A 15,728-nucleotide genomic window follows, 5' to 3' on the forward strand; every position below is an offset into this window, starting at 1 on the left:
TACAATGTAGGCGACAATCGAAATCTGCGATAAAAGTTGGCTACTTTTCGGAATTGGGTGAACAGCGGTCATAATTCTTCCACCAAAATTTCAGGCAGAAGATACCCGAGTGATAAATGTTCGCGTGTATCAGATTCGCGATGGTGTTTGAAAGTTTACGCGAAAAATGATCGAGTCATCCGGTAGTAGTGGATATCAAAAAGCAAGTCTGGCCCGTTCGATTGACGTAAATATCGTACATGTGTGTCGCCCCAGGCCTGTAGCCTGTGATTTGACGACGGTTCCGTATTGGTTTCGATGTGCTCTCGATAACTGGATAACAGATTAAATTTAATTCATAATACCGACGAAACTTTGATCAAAATGCGAAGAACCTGTTTTCCTCCAAAACCAGTTGAAATAATCGCTGTAGGAACCTTATAATCTGCAGAGAGTGGGAATTTCCGAGCGACGATATGCGAAGATTCTATCGGCTCTTGTTTTTTTCGTACTAGTTTTTTATTCGTCTCTTTTGTCTTCGTATTTATGACGGAGACGCGTGCGTGTAACGGGTAAAAAAAAAGTTTAATTTATAAAATATTTTACATTATACAAGCGGGACTTTCTAATGGATTATAGGAATAACAAACGACATTAAAGAAAAAGAAAAAATGGGTTTTCACACAATTATTCAATAATTACCATTAATTATAATTTCAAATTAGCAAAATGGTTCCGATTCATCGATTCAACTGTTTGTTCACCCGTTTTTAGCGACTGCATGAGTGCAAAACGCTTCAACTGCTCGTACCTGTCGTGATAAGTTGAGAATAAACACTTGAAAACTTTTCAGTTCTTTGTCGGCTCTGGTAATATTTTTGAAATAGTTACATACGATCACGTGTGGGTGTGTGCATAAAATTCATTCGCGATGACTTCGTAATATTTCCAAATTGATCGAACATTCGATGCACGTGTGAAGTGAAACGTGCGATGCACAAAAAATTTCGCCTAACTTGGTCTCGAATTTTCGAAATATCGGTGAGACAGAAGAGTGACCACCGGAAAGTCAGAGTTCTCTTCCTGATCTGAATTTCGGTGATAAGACGGACAACTGCCATAAAATTTGACCTTTAAGTGTCGCTAGGTTGACTTTTTAAAGGTCAGCAACTGCCGGAACTAACGATATAGAGGCTACGATCGTTGTCGATTATTAAATTGCCATTTCAAATGAAAAAAAATCATCTAGAAATAAATGAATCCCACAATTTTCTGATTGACTACGAAAATTTATTCTCATGTTTCAACTACGAGACCAACGATTAACGGTTATCGACGCCATGAATATTCAACTCGATCATTCGAGATATGGGTAAAAATTCCCGTCGTAAATATAAAAAACAAATATACCATTATAAATTAGCTCACTATATCGCCGTGATGGATCCCATTGGGTGAAAACAAAGAATGATTCAATTTTTGCTATCGAACAGATTATTCGAAGATTCAATCGATTTGCAAACGCTCCACTCATTTGCATGGCGATATCGCTGTTATACGTGCGTTCAATTTGAAATACGTAATGAGAAATGTGTACATTAACGTAATATTCCTGGAGGCGGTATTTTTTTTCGATTACTTTTTGCGCGTCAATGTGTTGTGCGCACTTGTATGAGAGGGTGAATGGATCGAGGATCGCCGTACGGACAAAAACTGTCATTGTTACACGAAAAAAATATTACGCAACAATGATTTTAAGTAAAAATATATACCTTAGCTACCGTGAGCAACGCGTTCCGGAATTTTGATCGTGTGATAAATACGACTCAGATATTTGCGATTATTATTCAATCACCCAATTCGAATTCTGCGCGTCTCCGCCGTGCAACTAGACAGAATGTCATCGTGCTTGATAAACTTGTTTGCCTGGAAGTGCTTTACCATTTCAAAAAGTTATTTGAAAATTATTTCCTCCTTGAGCTGGAACCGATTCGAACGATTATTAGCATGAAACATTTGCCTCTTCTGATGTACGAACCAATTGATCCGATGTGGCTGATATTCTGCTTCGAATCGCCGTAGTATTAATAACGAATTGATGTTAATTATTTAGAAGCGACGTAAGTGAACGCTACTTACGACCGTTGAAATATTCTGGGTTTTTCCGTGGGTTGAATTTATTTTCGAAGTAATATTGCCAAATATTGCAGGAGCTGCTTTGGGTTTGGTAATTAATTTTTACAGATGCTCAAGTTGATTAACCATTCAACATAAATTAATCCTCGTCAACCGGGAATGACGAGACGCGTTCGGTCGATGATTTGAAGAATAAAGTATCGCAATAGATCGAGGAAAACTTCGTGTCACATATCGACGACCTGTAAGAAAAAATAGGGTTTCTAGTTAACGAAATTTTTAACGATGCAGGGCTGCACCCGTCATTCCCACTCTCCGATTATATGGGACCATTAATATGACCATACGTTCAATTTACAGTTCGTACGAGTAGATGGACCTTGAATCAAAGTGTACTCGGATTGTCGGTTTTTACTCCAAGAATACTGACGCAGTTGGCTGAGAGAGCATTCCCATTGGCGAGCCCCCCCTTCTAATAAAACTCTGCAGGGTGTAGAGGAGTCTTGAATTCACCCGAGCAATATCAGAGATCGGTTTCATCTGCTGCGTTAGTCGAGATCGAGATAATCATGCAGAAGGTCGAGATCGTGTTACTCGGCGTCGCCGGTTTACTGGCCGTTGCCACGGCAAATCCACAATCTTTGGTGAGTTGAAAACTTCAGAAGCCAGATAATGAGAATCGAAAAGTGCTGGACGTTCGATAGTCTACGAAATCTAAAAACAATTTTTTCGTTGATTCTCTCTCACGATGTTAGTCATTTCATTTGTTCGATGGTCCGTGCATCGACCTCCTTCCGTTCAGATGCAAAAGTTCAATTTTCTTTTTCTCGACGACGTGAACTACTCTTCGCCAAGATCCTCGCAACAACCGGGATATTATGCTTCGCGGGAGTGCTTATTGTTAATCGTGACGTAACGTTGAGCATCGACTCTTCATCAATATTTTCTAAACTCAGAGTCATCGTCTTGTCATTGAACACCGATCCGACAGCTTTATCATCGAACGTGAAAGAAACTCACCCCACTTCTTGGGGTTTTCTGCGATTTTTGGTCGAATCAGGCCGACACTTTGATGAGAAAAGTTACATTATATCTAAAACAAACTTGCCGACATTGTGTCTTGTAATCTGGTCGACCTTGGAATAACTCTATAGTCTCTGAATTCTCAGATACAGATCACTACGGTTAAAACCCACTGACGCATTGCAATCATTGACAAAACAAGTTGCACGTATTTTCGCTCGTTTTATCCGTCCGTTTAATCACATAATAATTAGTAGTTACCTTTCGCTAGCTACGTTGCTTCGAAGCGATTATTCATCGCCACACAGGATACGGACGATTCAGTTGACGAAGATAGCGAATTAAAATTAATCGGAGATCCTAGCCGCGCTTGGCTTACCGAACATTTTGGTAAAAGTTACGCATTTCAGCGAAGGTAATCGCTAGAAAAAAGGATGCTGCAGAGGTCTAAGGCCACCGCAATTACGTACAGCCGACGTTGTTATTACAGCTCCCGTGTGGTCTGCGGACTATAAACTACACGTATAGTGTAGGATAATGGGCTCCGGGCTGCACATAGAATTTTGAAAATCATTGTCCCGATGCTCAGTGATAGATCCTTGGCACCGATCGACGGCCTGCTCTTTTCTCAATATGATGCAACACTCGTAATCAACGTCTTCTCAATTTCCAGGGTGACTTTATCACGTTCAAAAATGGCCGGTTCGGAGTAAACTTCGGTGGTTACCACGCAGAAGCTGGTTTAGGGGGACTTCTAGGCGGAGGTCGTACGGCTGGTGGCCTTGGGGCGAGCGCCGGAACGCCAGATGGAGCCCACGCAGAAGCGGGTCTAGGAGGTCTTCTGGACGGGGGTGGATTTACCGGTTTGTCAAGACGATTCATCGGTCAATTAAGATAAAAACGTCAGTGATGCGATCGATTCTCACAAAATCGTTGTATTGATCGACAGGTGGTAAGCTGCACGCGAGCGCCGGACTTGGTCACGGAAATCCGGAAGCCGCTGCGGGTCTTGGGGGCGAATTGAACGGACGTGGAAGTCTTCAGGGAGGATTATACGCGGGTGCGACAGCCGGTGGTGCCGAAGCAGGAGTATCTAAAACCATAGAGAGCAGTTCCCACGTTTCCAGCTCGTCTAGCGCCGCTGGATTTTCTGAATCTATAATCCCAGCTACTTCGAACGTGGGAGTGCACAAGAGTGTCGATACTTACGTCTCCCATTTTCCACCACCACCACCACCGCCGAACGTATTCAGCAAAAGAGTCGAGACTCACGTATACCATCCGGCACCGGTAGCGACAAAAACAATCCAGACTGAGACGTTCGCAGCACCCGCGAATGTCGTCGCCGTCGAAGAAAAGCTCAAGACGAGAGTCACGCCCAAGAAGCAAAAGGTTTGCAATTTTTGTGAACTCGAGGGGATCCGAGGACGTGCAGGCTTCGACTCGTCTTGACCTTGTGATTTTCATTTCGCAGACTCGAGTGTCGACGGTTGTTACGAGTAGATTCGGGCCAGATGTCGAAACTGGTTCGGTATCGAATCAGAAGGCAGTTCATCCAACGGCGAACTGGAACTTCCAGAAGTATTTCCAGGCACAAGCACAGCCGGTCCATTATTCCAACGCCTTCGCCACCGGAGGTGCTTCCGCATCGGCTGGGATCGGGGGTCACGTAGGAGCTTATGGGGGAGGTTACGGGGGCGCACGTTACGGGAGTAGTTACGGAACTGGAAATTATGGACAAAATTTATACTTTTTGAAGCCACAGCCCAACTCTCAGCTCTTCGACGATATTTTCAACGTAAGTTTGTTCATTCAAGCGGTTGACATCGCCGTTTGTAGTTGTTTGTCAAAATATGGTTCTCTTGGGGAATTCCAAAACGGCGGACCGAAATCGTAAAAAATCGCATCATCAACGTTAAAGTTGTCGCCGAGGGTTTTAAGGTTGCTAGTCAGCGATCTAATGTCAGGTCTCCAAAATTTTTAATGGTGGAGTGAACTGAAAAAAAAATATCCAATTAACATGAAATGTTGCATTTTCGGGCCATTTGGATCACTATTCAAGTTAGCGTTCTCGACATATCGAATGATGAACTTGAAGTATAAAGATAAAAGAATTAAAAACCAAAATCGATACTCATCCAAAGCTCACACTCGGTGATATTTCTCGTGATGAATCAAATCGAAAAACACCGCGGCTTTACGACTTGTTTTGATCAGCTTCATTGTAATCTAATTCGAAGGAATGAATCCGTACGTCCTCACGTCCATGAGCTGGATGAATTACCCCATGGGACAATAGATGTGGGTATAATCGTATCGTTTAATGTCTTTGAAGTCATAAAATTTTCATGTGCAAAGAATTCGCGATCAGAGTTGAATACATAATACTTGAAACAACGTAATTGTTCATTGCCGTCGACCGCAGAGCTCAAAAGATTCGTACGTACACAACGCCATTGAACGAACTTATGTGCGAACACTCGTATGCCGATCATTATCTTATGCACTTTTATATGAAGACTCAAAAAAGTAGTTGGAAAATGAAAACTGAAACACCGCAATTTCAGATTCAAACAAAGCATATTGATTACACATCTCTGTTAATTGGATAAAGGTAGTGCGATGTGATTTTCAAGTTGGCCAGAAAATTCGAATATCCATGAGTAACGCGTCGAATTATAATTTTATGTCCTTTGAATTTTCAGATTCCGATCTCGACACTCACCGCGGTTAACCAGCTTCTGAGAAACAAGGCCGGAAAATAAAATATCTTCGATGCGAAAACCAAGCAGCTTATTTTCCACAACTGAAAAATTTCAGCGATTCACGAGCCATGTAAAAAATCGCAGAAGTTATCGGGTCAATTTCATTTGCGACTCGTAGGTTTAAATACCCGACGAAACAGATGACCCTCTTCTATACCATGATAGATAATCCAGAATCAATAGATCGGGATATTATTGTTCCATGACGTGTGTCAGGAAGGAGCTTGTGACCATAAGATTTGTATAAGCGCGACTATTTTTAAGATTGTTGACACACAATTTTTTATGTATTATACTGATTTACATTTAAAGTTCTTTTGTTTACTACCTTTGAACTTAAATGAAACAATTTTTATGTAAGACACGTTTTACCGTCGCTTGTGAGTCGTCATGAACCGACTCACCACCCCTCTAACTGCGCGTCCTTTGTCTCAAACTATTTCTGGTGTCTCAACTCTGAAACATTGCCGATTCTGAATCACTTTTGCAAAAATCTGATGCAAAAAGTGCTCAGCATTGGTGAAGGAAAAACCGACAACTTCGGTATAGTTATGAACGCATGTAACGTGTTTTTTGAATATTCTCGATCAACTGACCATCCACATCCTCGTAATTTCATCACATCCCGAGCACGCTCTATCTCCTGGAAAACTACGGCGAACTCGATGGCTGACTTTTCATCAAGCGTACCAACGATTTATAAAACTTCCCCCCAATTTTTTACAGAACTTCCAAAACTTGCGCGTAAAATGAATGCCTGGGTCTCATCGATAATTTCGAAGAAACGTGTGAATACTTTGCCACGTGAATTGCATGACCTATTTCGCCGATCACGCTACCTTTTTGTAATTGAATGCTCCGGATGTTGACTTCATAATTCCACGTTGTTCAGATGCAGCGAATTGAGAATTGCAGTTTTTGCGTCGCATGTTACGTTGCTCTCATCCTCTCAGCGGGAGTCTATGAGTGCGGGTGGCAGATCGAGCGGAGGTCGGTGGGGAGGAACCTCAAGGAACCGTCGGTCGAGTGGTCAGCTAGCACGAGGTCTCCGTGTCCACCGTAAACTGCGTCACTGATCGTGAACACCGGTTACTGGTCATCGAGCATTGGCCATTCACCAGTCAAATACTCCGGCGAGAAGAACGTGTCGATTCGTCAGGCAAGCGAGGAACTCCGAGTCAAAAATTCGTTCGACTGCGTAGATTCTTATCTCGCCCGGCAGTAAGATCTGATCATAATTCCGTAAGTGAGTAAGTAATTAGGCGAACGTATACTCGGAAGTGATTAACTTCGGTGGAACGAGAAACAGTTATACACTCGAATCACTATTTGAGAATCGGCGTGCCGTCGAACCAAGCTTTCGATCAGATTAGCATAATTTTAGCGGATATTTCACGAAAGTGGTCGAGTCGTGGAGGATTTTGAAAAATTTAGCGGTTTATCGAGAACTTGTTCATGGAATATTTTGAAATCTGTTCCGTGCTTGCGATTGGTACGGAAATACCGTTGAAAAGTAGAGATACAAGGAAAAGCCGTTTTCGCTTGAAAATAACATGCACTGTTCGGGTCCTTGATGACTAAAAAAGTGGTAACGTTGTATCCATTTTTTCAACCGTTGGTCAATCGGCAAACGAATAAATCGCTCGGAAGCTTGATTATTGAGATTATCCTATATCCATTTCATCCCATACCACGATAAGCGACTTTTGACACCATTTCAAATTTCATTTCGGTATTTCATCTTACCACTTCCAAGCCATATGAAAACACTTTAAGCTATAGCAATACCGAACCGTTCGTCCAATTGGCACTTGTACGATAATACACCAGGTCAGCTAACTATCCAAATAGCATTTCTCTCATTTCCCATTTAGAAAATACGTACGGTGGTGCCATTAGTTTAAAAATTGATATTCACGTCAATCAATCTCTCCTCTTCGTCTCTACGTTTCAGCTAGTCCGACGATTCGTTTCTTGCATTCATACACCGCGATCGCACCCCATATTTGATTCTTCAAAATTTTCGCTATCGGTATTCTTGGACGATTCGGCGACTTTCGGCGCGGGCGTAGCGCAGACATTCGTTTCGTCGATTTCCAAAAGCGTTTAGAGTGCAACCAGAAGTAAACATAATGGGAGTTTGACATCGGCTCGTCGAACAGTCACCGCTAACCGATGGTGCAAACTTAACGGGAGTAGCGAATGCTTCATAACCGATCGCTTCCCCCAACGGGATTCATTCTTCACGTAGAAGTCCATCCAGCAGCTTGTCACGGGCTCTCCGACTAACGTAGTTTACCTGAATCGTTTCAACAGTTTCGACAAACCATCTCCATCGAGATGAAGGTGCATATCGTCGTGGTCGCGGTCATCGTCTCAGCAGTCGTCTGCCATGCAGTTCCTCGGAGCAAAAGACAGGTGAGATATCGATGTACGCTATGCGAATAGTTGAACAAACTCGGAGAAAAGTATCGCCCGTTACAACACACGTGCTGATAACATTGTGAAACTGATGTGTTTTTCAAACGAATTATTCAGCGAGAAATACGTAGAACGTACGGATTTCACTTTCGTTTTCACCCGCACTTAGCGTCACGTCATCGAATTTCCACATTACGTGTATAGCGAAAAATCAAAACTAAATCACGTGGTATGGGTAAACTTATGATTTCACATGTACCAAGACGTAATCGATTCCACCTATGCCAATACCTGTAGTCTTGTACAGTTTGCCTGTGGTGGTGAGAATCATTGATCAAACAATGAAATTTGCGGATCGTAACTTTTCGCGATCACTTCACTGGTTCAAAATACTTGGAATCTGATGCGAACGCGCGCAAATCCTTTAGAAAGTTCTTTCAACGAATATTCTCCGGAGTAATCAGATGCACGTGACGTTATTTAGTCAAACGGATGCGAGACATACAAGATGCAAGATATACGTAATACAATATTTGCGTGAGGCTGTTACTTTCCCAGAGAAAGTCTTCGTCTCGAGTCTCAGTAATCGTTTTACATCTGCGGTCAGTGCCTCGTTCTCTAAGTTCGGTTACCTTCAAACTGCGGTTCACAGCTTTCCAAGAATTCAGCTACGTAATCTACGTGAATCAGTTACAGCTACATGTTCGGAATCGTAGAAATCTTTCCAAGTATAACTAGAACTTTACCGGGAAAACGTCATGGCATAGATTTTACCGGGACTGTGGAAAAAAGGACAATCCAGTTTTATCCACTTCGAAAAAAGAAAAAATTCCGGAAAAATTCTTCCACGTAGCGTCGCGCAACGACCTTCGACTTCCATAACATCTGGCACGTAGAGTTGTTCCCAGAACGTAATTTCTCTTCTTGCAAAATGGCGGATAGGGTTCTAACGAGTTGAGAAATGTATCGATTTCATTGTCTCGGAAAACGAATTTTCATCTTGAAAAATTAACCGACGGATCAAATTCTGCTGATCGAGAAGAAGGGAAAATATGATACTTAGTTTTTTGCAATTCCTTTCAGGCCGACAGTGATCCTCGTCTCAGCAACGAGGTAATTCCTGGCACCCTCGAAGCGGTGGAAGAAACTTCGCCCCATGGACTTGCCGCTACCACTGACGACGATTTGGACGACATCAGTTTGTCACAAGGTGAAACCACGAAGACACCGGCACTAGACGATGCGCCAACTCCTAGTCCAGGAAACAAAAGGAAGAAGCCTCTTCAACCCCAATCTTCCGACACTTTTTCTAGAGTGATCGACGACATATTCAACGTTAGTATTTTGCGCGATCGCCTCATCCAGTCTGCATTTTAACGTTGAAAAAAATTTCAGTACACATGATTTTCGGAGAAAGAAAGTTACGATTAGTCATCTCGTTTCTGTCGAACATATACCCATATTCGTACAGCTTATTTAATTGCACGAGCGGAGCGAATGCATGCATCGAAAATAAAGCTGTCCCTTCTGCTCTCAACAAGCGACGATTTACGGAATCATTTGTTTCTAATTTTCCAGATCCCCATATCGGTTCTCCGCGCGGTCAACACATTGATCAGCAATGCTTTTGGAACGAAGCAAGGAGCGACAGCATCAGCAGAAGCGGCGGCTTCCGCGACGTCATCGTTGACATCGACCTAAACAACGGAAAATAAAAACGAACGAAAACGAAATAAGTTCGGTATACTTTAGGGATATCGTATAGATGTACTTAAGTTGTAACAATATTTCGCCTTTTCTTATACCTCGATCAAAGTTATCGATTCGGAAATTCGTGACGCCCGGCAGAAATTCAACACTTTTTTTACAGAATATCAATTGGATGAACATATTTGAGAAAAAAAAAAACGTTAAACGGTTGGGCTCGATTGCATGAATGCTGTGACATAATTTAGCGTCAATTTTGTTTTCTACTACCAAAACTACCAAAGATTGTCGGACGAAAAAAATTCTGAGCCAATAGAATGTTCAAAAATATCACAGCAAATAATTTTTTCCAAGTCTCTACGCCTTTCAAGATCAGAGACTCAATTCATCTAATTAATGTCGAACCCAGCAAAGTCGTTTCTCATTTCTCAAAATTGACGAAGAATTTCAAGTTCAGAGAAATTTTCTTTCACATTTCCTTATATTATTGAAGTGATAACGTTGGTCAAGGTGAAAGAAATAGAGGGTGCACAATTCACGACATTTGAGAAATAAGTTATCCTCATTATTTGTTTTAAATTACACGAATAGCTCTAATTTTATGACAAATATGTGCGTCAGTGTCCATTTCATCGTATCGCACTGCACATGCATATATAATCCGGAGTAAAAATGTACTGAAATTACAACGTTGCACGAATCGGTGTCCCATAATAACGGACGTTGTGTAACGACTATTTATTGTTGTCTATTTTATTTTATTAAAAATCTATGTAACGCAATATCCACCACTGCCATGATCCTCATTATACTGTGCACATAAATTATAGTTACCTGATCTCCTGTTCATTATCCCCAATAACTGTGTCATCGCTGCAAAAGAGACACGCGCACAATAGATGACCGATTATATATTTACGATCGTTAAAGCGACTTTTCTAAGTGGAACTCTAATATTACATCGATTGCAAACACACGACGTTTGCATAACACGAATTACCCGTTCATCTGACGAGGAAAAAATGATTAACGTCCTCTGATCCAATTTTTCTATTCATTTTTTTTTTTCTTTCTTTCTACGTTACAGTTACGAAACTAATATCTGTTCAAATTGTTTAATTTATTCCGAAAGCTAAATATCTCGTTCATGCGTTATCTACAAATGTTGGCACCGTAGTATCGTGTCGTAGCGTAGGTATGCTACAGGTATACTTTCTACGTTCATAGTTGCACAACCACCTCATTGACTTATTAATCGGTAAGCAATACGTTCCGGTATTCGTGACTTTATTTTTTAATGAGGCATAATTCCCCATGAATTCAATCAGAAAACATACCGACATCAGATGTGATATACAATGCTCAGGAATTAGTCCAATATGATTATTCAATCATTCGTGGCGATAACGTCCGAAAAATTCACCGGTGCGTGGGCCGTGTCCCAAAGGCCATGAACTTCAAAGTCTGGTAACAGAGCAAAGTATTCTTTTGTTCTCACACTTTTCGCGTACCACGAAGAAGGTAGGGTGAGGATTTTTTCGGCGAGTCTGTCGTGACGACCAGGTAGCTAAAAAGTGAAAAGTTCCCTCGGACGTGTACGTTCGTGTGATTTTGGTAGCTTCAATTGCGGAGTAGGTACTTATCGTTTAATATTTTAGTGAAATGACCGAGTCAACTCGTGAAAGAGATCGTTGCGTTTCGTTGCGTCTTTAAAGCGAGGAAGCAAAACGTAGCTGGAGAAAGCTATAAGGATGTCGCAAGTTGAAGTGGTAAGCTCGAACAGTGGCCGGTCCGATCAGTCACCTATTGACCACTCGCGACGCAGAATCGATTTCCATTGGTAAGTTTTAGCTCCGATCGATACGTTTTTTAATAACTTTGAAAACAATTTTGAAAACATTCGTCATACCTCCGCGTCTCGGAATTATCGGATACATTTTAACAAACGGTTTTGACGGCAAGTAAAATTCACTTTCGCACGACGGAGTGATCGATGTTTTTGGAGGGAGACGATCACCGTCTGTGTACCTCCTTTATTTTTATAAGAGAAACTTCTTTACCGAATTCGAAACCGGCTTATGTATGGATTATAATTCGAGAAAGTAATTAGAATTTTTGATGGCTTGTCGTATAAGAATAACTAGAAATTTTTTCAACTTATTACACAGCTATATTTTGTTTCAATGAAACTCCCGCATTTTTAAGGTAAAAATAATTGCCGATCATCTCCGGTTATAGTGACGTAGATCCGACCTTTAAATCGGTAAAAATTCATTCGATAGTTGTAATCGTTTACACACGACCATACGGTTACTTATTTTATTATTTTTCAGCCATATAATCAGTAATTTCCCAACATTAATGACGCGTGACTTTCAGTGGATCTGATTGAAGCCGGTCACTTCTGTGTGTGTTGTAATTTTCTTCGAAGGCCGTAATAGTCGCAGTTGATTTGAAAAATCGTTCGTGTTGAAAATAGTAAACAGTTTGATGTAGGTACGTTTGAATTTAACGAGAACGAATCTCGTAATGAGTTCCTGGATATTTGTAGATAAAAGTGCAAGAAGTTGGTCTGACTCATCTCGACTGATCTGAGAATATTTTTTCCACTCTTTCTTTGTCATCAGAATCGTCAGCACGGGTGAAAAGATGTTGGAGTTTGGATTCACGTTTCTGTTACTCGGCGTAGGAATTGTCCTTGGTAGACCAAGTGAACAACCAATAAAATTCGATTTGTCACCAGCACGGGATGCCGTAGGATCCGTCAGCGACGGTACCTTTTCGAAACTGCAGCAAGGACAGGTGAATATCAAATTATTGTCTCGATTTTTGTGGAAGAATGGAAAAAAAGCTGAGGTGCTTTCTGAATGTTGAAATTATTGATGTATTCGATAAAATCATATCCGACCGTGACAGGGTTATTGACTGCAACCACCACCGTGGTGATTACTGGAATATAAATCAACGAAGTAGATGAAAAACGGGTTTGCTTTTCGACTGTCACGAGTAAATAAGAGCAATTTGATATTCAGTTATTACAATACTGGTTTTTGATTTAGAATTGCAGATCAGACGATCGAAGTATAGGTTTGTCCTGATGCACATTTATGCGGACACCATAATTTAATCCAACCCAGGTCACTTTCTATGACAAATCATGTGACGTTCAATTGCTGATTGCAGCAGAGTTTATATGAGGCATCCCATGCCAAAACGAAAACGTTTCAACTGACTTCGATTGCCTTCAAAATTTTTTTGGACATATTTTTCTCAAACCGTGGCCCGCTAAAAATGAAATCTCGAGCCATTTAACCCGCAATCACGTTTTTCAATATAACTCAGAAACTAATGATCGGCATTTTATGATGGAATTGTAATTTTCAAGACGTGTTTTCGTGGTCATGGATTTTGTCTGTAAATTTTAGCTTTCGGAAATTTTGACTCTTAGAGTTGATAAGTGGTCTGAGCATGATTTCCGAAATCCTTTAAGACGTCGAAAAAGTTTCATCAAGTTCAAAAAACGTTGTTGAAAAGTAGCCCGTCTGACGTGAAGACCCCCCCCCCCCCCCCGAACAGATTTTAAATCAAGTGAAAAAATATAATAAAATTTCACAATTTCGTGAATGACGGCTCGTGGGATCGACCGCCCACTTCGATTCTGGTTTCAAAATTCTTATCTTTTCAAACACCTTTTTCGGGGGAAAAAAGTTCGAAATCGAAGTTGTAGTTTTTTCGAATACGGATTTTTTGTATTTTCAATTAGTGTAGCGTCGAATTTGTTAACGCTAATAATGCAACCATTTCTTTCTGGAAAGTTTCGTCTCATATCAAACATCATTACGTCTCATAATTTTTTTTCTTAGAATGAGCTGTCATTCAGAAAAAAAAAACTTTCGTTTTTGTAAAATCGTGAATTCCGAAAAATGCATAATTCTACGATGAGAGGTCCGATGAAAAAATGCTTTCGGGTGTGGGTTCTGGTTCGGAAACCCTATGTTCAAAAAATTTTTGAAGGCGATCGGAGACCAGTAAGTTGAAACGTCTTCGTTTCGACGTGGAATGCCCCGTATGTTCTTTCTCACCGAAGCTGCATAATCATCAATACAAAATAATATCCATCGTAATTATTTGCACGGGAAAATGTAATCGCAAATTAGACGCCGAATGCGGTGCTGTCATATTACGATCTGGAAAGATGACGTTCATCCGTCAGTGCCGAATATTGGTCACTTTTTCAATTGGCACAGACGACTTTGTCCCGATAAAAAATATCAGTTGAAAAAATGTGGATTGAATTTGTGCCATTTCTATAAATTTTATAGGAATTCTTAGGACAGGTTGCCGATGCTATCAGATTCGGAAGAGGGAGATTAGTCCATTCGGCCACAATGGCGAAAAACATCATTGCCGAAAGGGCAGAGGTAATTTAATTGAATGGAAAAACAAAACTGCCGAAGAAACACCCGTCGAAAATCTGTATTGAAACTACGTTCGGCGTACACATATATATTTTTTTTTTCATTGCTTTTCATTCGTCAATTAATCGGTATGCACGGCCGGTAATTCGAAGCCTCACTGTTCCTTTTGCACGTATAACGCAACGACACTCCGCGGGACAAGCCTGCAGTGGTGTAATTATAAATAATTGATGCCTAACGCCGCACCGGATATTGCAGTTACATGAAGTATGTCCATCCATACACTTTATTTTCACAGCTCTGTGATTAACACGCATCGATATACTCGTTTGAAGAGAAACTTTTTCGTAGCCCTAAAAACTAAAGATATTGCAATAACTCATACGCGTAATTGAAACCATGTGGTGTTCTCACAATCAGTTATAATTTACGTGTTGAAAAATTAGCCCGCATTTACTTATCTGTATGCACACCACCTACATGTCCTTCGTATCAAGCTGCATGTTCAGAGGAGACGGTGAGCGACTAATTGTTTTTCTCAATCTTCTTCAGCAGGCCGCAAGCGAGGCTCAAAATAACGTAGCTTCGGTGATAGCTGCAAAAGGGGACCTGATAGCGCAAGGACGAAGTGCTTTGGAGACCTTTCCAAAAACAGGCTTCTTCAATATCCTTCCTCCAATAACCAGAGAAACGGTCCATTTGGAAAGCTCGAAGAACCAGGCTCTTTTGGAGAAACCCGTGATGGGCCCCGTCGCAGGATTTATCGAAAGTATCCTCAGACCAACCCCCTTAGTCGACAAAATCAAAGAGAGCGACAAATATGGAAATTCGGGGGAGAGGTTCGCTGGGATAGGAAAAGCCATAGTCGACGGATACGAAGGATTCAGCAATTTTCTCAACACCGTTGTTGACGTGAGCGCTTTTGTATCTTTGTCTTTCTTCATATCAGCTTCACCATGATAAAGAATTCAAAGACTCTAATTTCGAATTATCAAGTTTACCAATTTTTAATTCAAACTTTCACTCGCATTTCAGTTCCCAGTCGATGCGGCCAAGAAAACATCACGAAAGATTACTGAAACCTTGAACCAATTTGGAGCTCACCTAGTCGGCCTTGCGTAGTAATTTCAAAATGATGATCAGTTGCTGTTATGTTTTACAAAAGCAAAAAGAAAATGTAAATAAAATAAGTTAGGAATCTAGTCTCATATTGTTATCTTATCTATTTTCGTTTTGCTGCATACAAGTTCTTTCCCGGCGTTGTTCTTTTTTTTTCTGT

General features: G+C 41.0%; 3 protein-coding genes across 9 annotated transcripts; all 3 read left to right on the forward strand.

Moving 5' to 3' along the window:
* The first annotated feature begins 2,578 nt into the window (after positions 1-2,578).
* LOC105690160 lies at positions 2,579-6,263 on the forward strand. Its single transcript, XM_012407733.3, has 5 exons — positions 2,579-2,759; positions 3,812-4,001; positions 4,088-4,530; positions 4,613-4,936; positions 5,844-6,263. Exons 1-5 carry the CDS (start codon positions 2,685-2,687, stop codon positions 5,901-5,903), a joined length of 1,092 nt encoding a protein of 363 aa, XP_012263156.2. The 5' UTR covers positions 2,579-2,684; the 3' UTR covers positions 5,904-6,263.
* A 692-nt stretch (positions 6,264-6,955) lies between these two features.
* LOC105690164 lies at positions 6,956-10,813 on the forward strand. Its single transcript, XM_012407738.4, has 4 exons — positions 6,956-7,145; positions 8,220-8,321; positions 9,408-9,659; positions 9,903-10,813. Exons 2-4 carry the CDS (start codon positions 8,244-8,246, stop codon positions 10,023-10,025), a joined length of 453 nt encoding a protein of 150 aa, XP_012263161.2. The 5' UTR covers positions 6,956-7,145; positions 8,220-8,243; the 3' UTR covers positions 10,026-10,813.
* A 903-nt stretch (positions 10,814-11,716) lies between these two features.
* LOC105690137 lies at positions 11,717-15,613 on the forward strand. Of its 7 annotated transcripts, none has more exons than XM_048656118.1 (6): positions 11,736-11,871; positions 12,365-12,527; positions 12,659-12,833; positions 14,354-14,452; positions 15,002-15,361; positions 15,485-15,613. In XM_048656118.1, exons 3-6 carry the CDS (start codon positions 12,681-12,683, stop codon positions 15,569-15,571), a joined length of 699 nt encoding a protein of 232 aa, XP_048512075.1. In that variant the 5' UTR covers positions 11,736-11,871; positions 12,365-12,527; positions 12,659-12,680; the 3' UTR covers positions 15,572-15,613. The 7 variants fall into 7 exon arrangements, with proteins under 7 accessions (XP_048512074.1, XP_020710405.2, XP_048512075.1 ...); XM_048656119.1 differs by having other exon boundaries at positions 11,850-11,871; positions 12,411-12,527; XM_048656117.1 differs by lacking the exon at positions 12,365-12,527 and having other exon boundaries at positions 11,717-11,871.
* The last annotated feature ends 115 nt before the right edge of the window (positions 15,614-15,728 follow it).

Source organism: Athalia rosae, chromosome 5 (genome assembly GCF_917208135.1).
Source record: "Athalia rosae chromosome 5, iyAthRosa1.1, whole genome shotgun sequence".
NCBI lineage: Eukaryota > Metazoa > Arthropoda > Insecta > Hymenoptera > Athaliidae > Athalia > Athalia rosae.

Bases quoted from the DNA above. Each gene is read 5' to 3' on its own strand.
- LOC105690164 (XM_012407738.4), top strand. From the start codon at position 8,244: ATGAAGGTGCATATCGTCGTGGTCGCGGTCATCGTCTCAGCAGTCGTC. The intron at 8,322-9,407 runs GTGAGATATCGA...AATTCCTTTCAG, and splicing joins TTCCTCGGAGCAAAAGACAG to GCCGACAGTGATCCTCGTCT. The intron at 9,660-9,902 runs GTTAGTATTTTG...CTAATTTTCCAG, and splicing joins TGATCGACGACATATTCAAC to ATCCCCATATCGGTTCTCCG.
- LOC105690160 (XM_012407733.3), top strand. From the start codon at position 2,685: ATGCAGAAGGTCGAGATCGTGTTACTCGGCGTCGCCGGTTTACTGGCC. The intron at 4,002-4,087 runs GTTTGTCAAGAC...ATTGATCGACAG, and splicing joins GGACGGGGGTGGATTTACCG to GTGGTAAGCTGCACGCGAGC. The intron at 4,937-5,843 runs GTAAGTTTGTTC...TTGAATTTTCAG, and splicing joins TCTTCGACGATATTTTCAAC to ATTCCGATCTCGACACTCAC.
- LOC105690137 (XM_048656117.1), top strand. From the start codon at position 12,681: ATGTTGGAGTTTGGATTCACGTTTCTGTTACTCGGCGTAGGAATTGTC. The intron at 14,453-15,001 runs GTAATTTAATTG...AATCTTCTTCAG, and splicing joins TCATTGCCGAAAGGGCAGAG to CAGGCCGCAAGCGAGGCTCA. The intron at 15,362-15,484 runs GTGAGCGCTTTT...CTCGCATTTCAG, and splicing joins TTCTCAACACCGTTGTTGAC to TTCCCAGTCGATGCGGCCAA.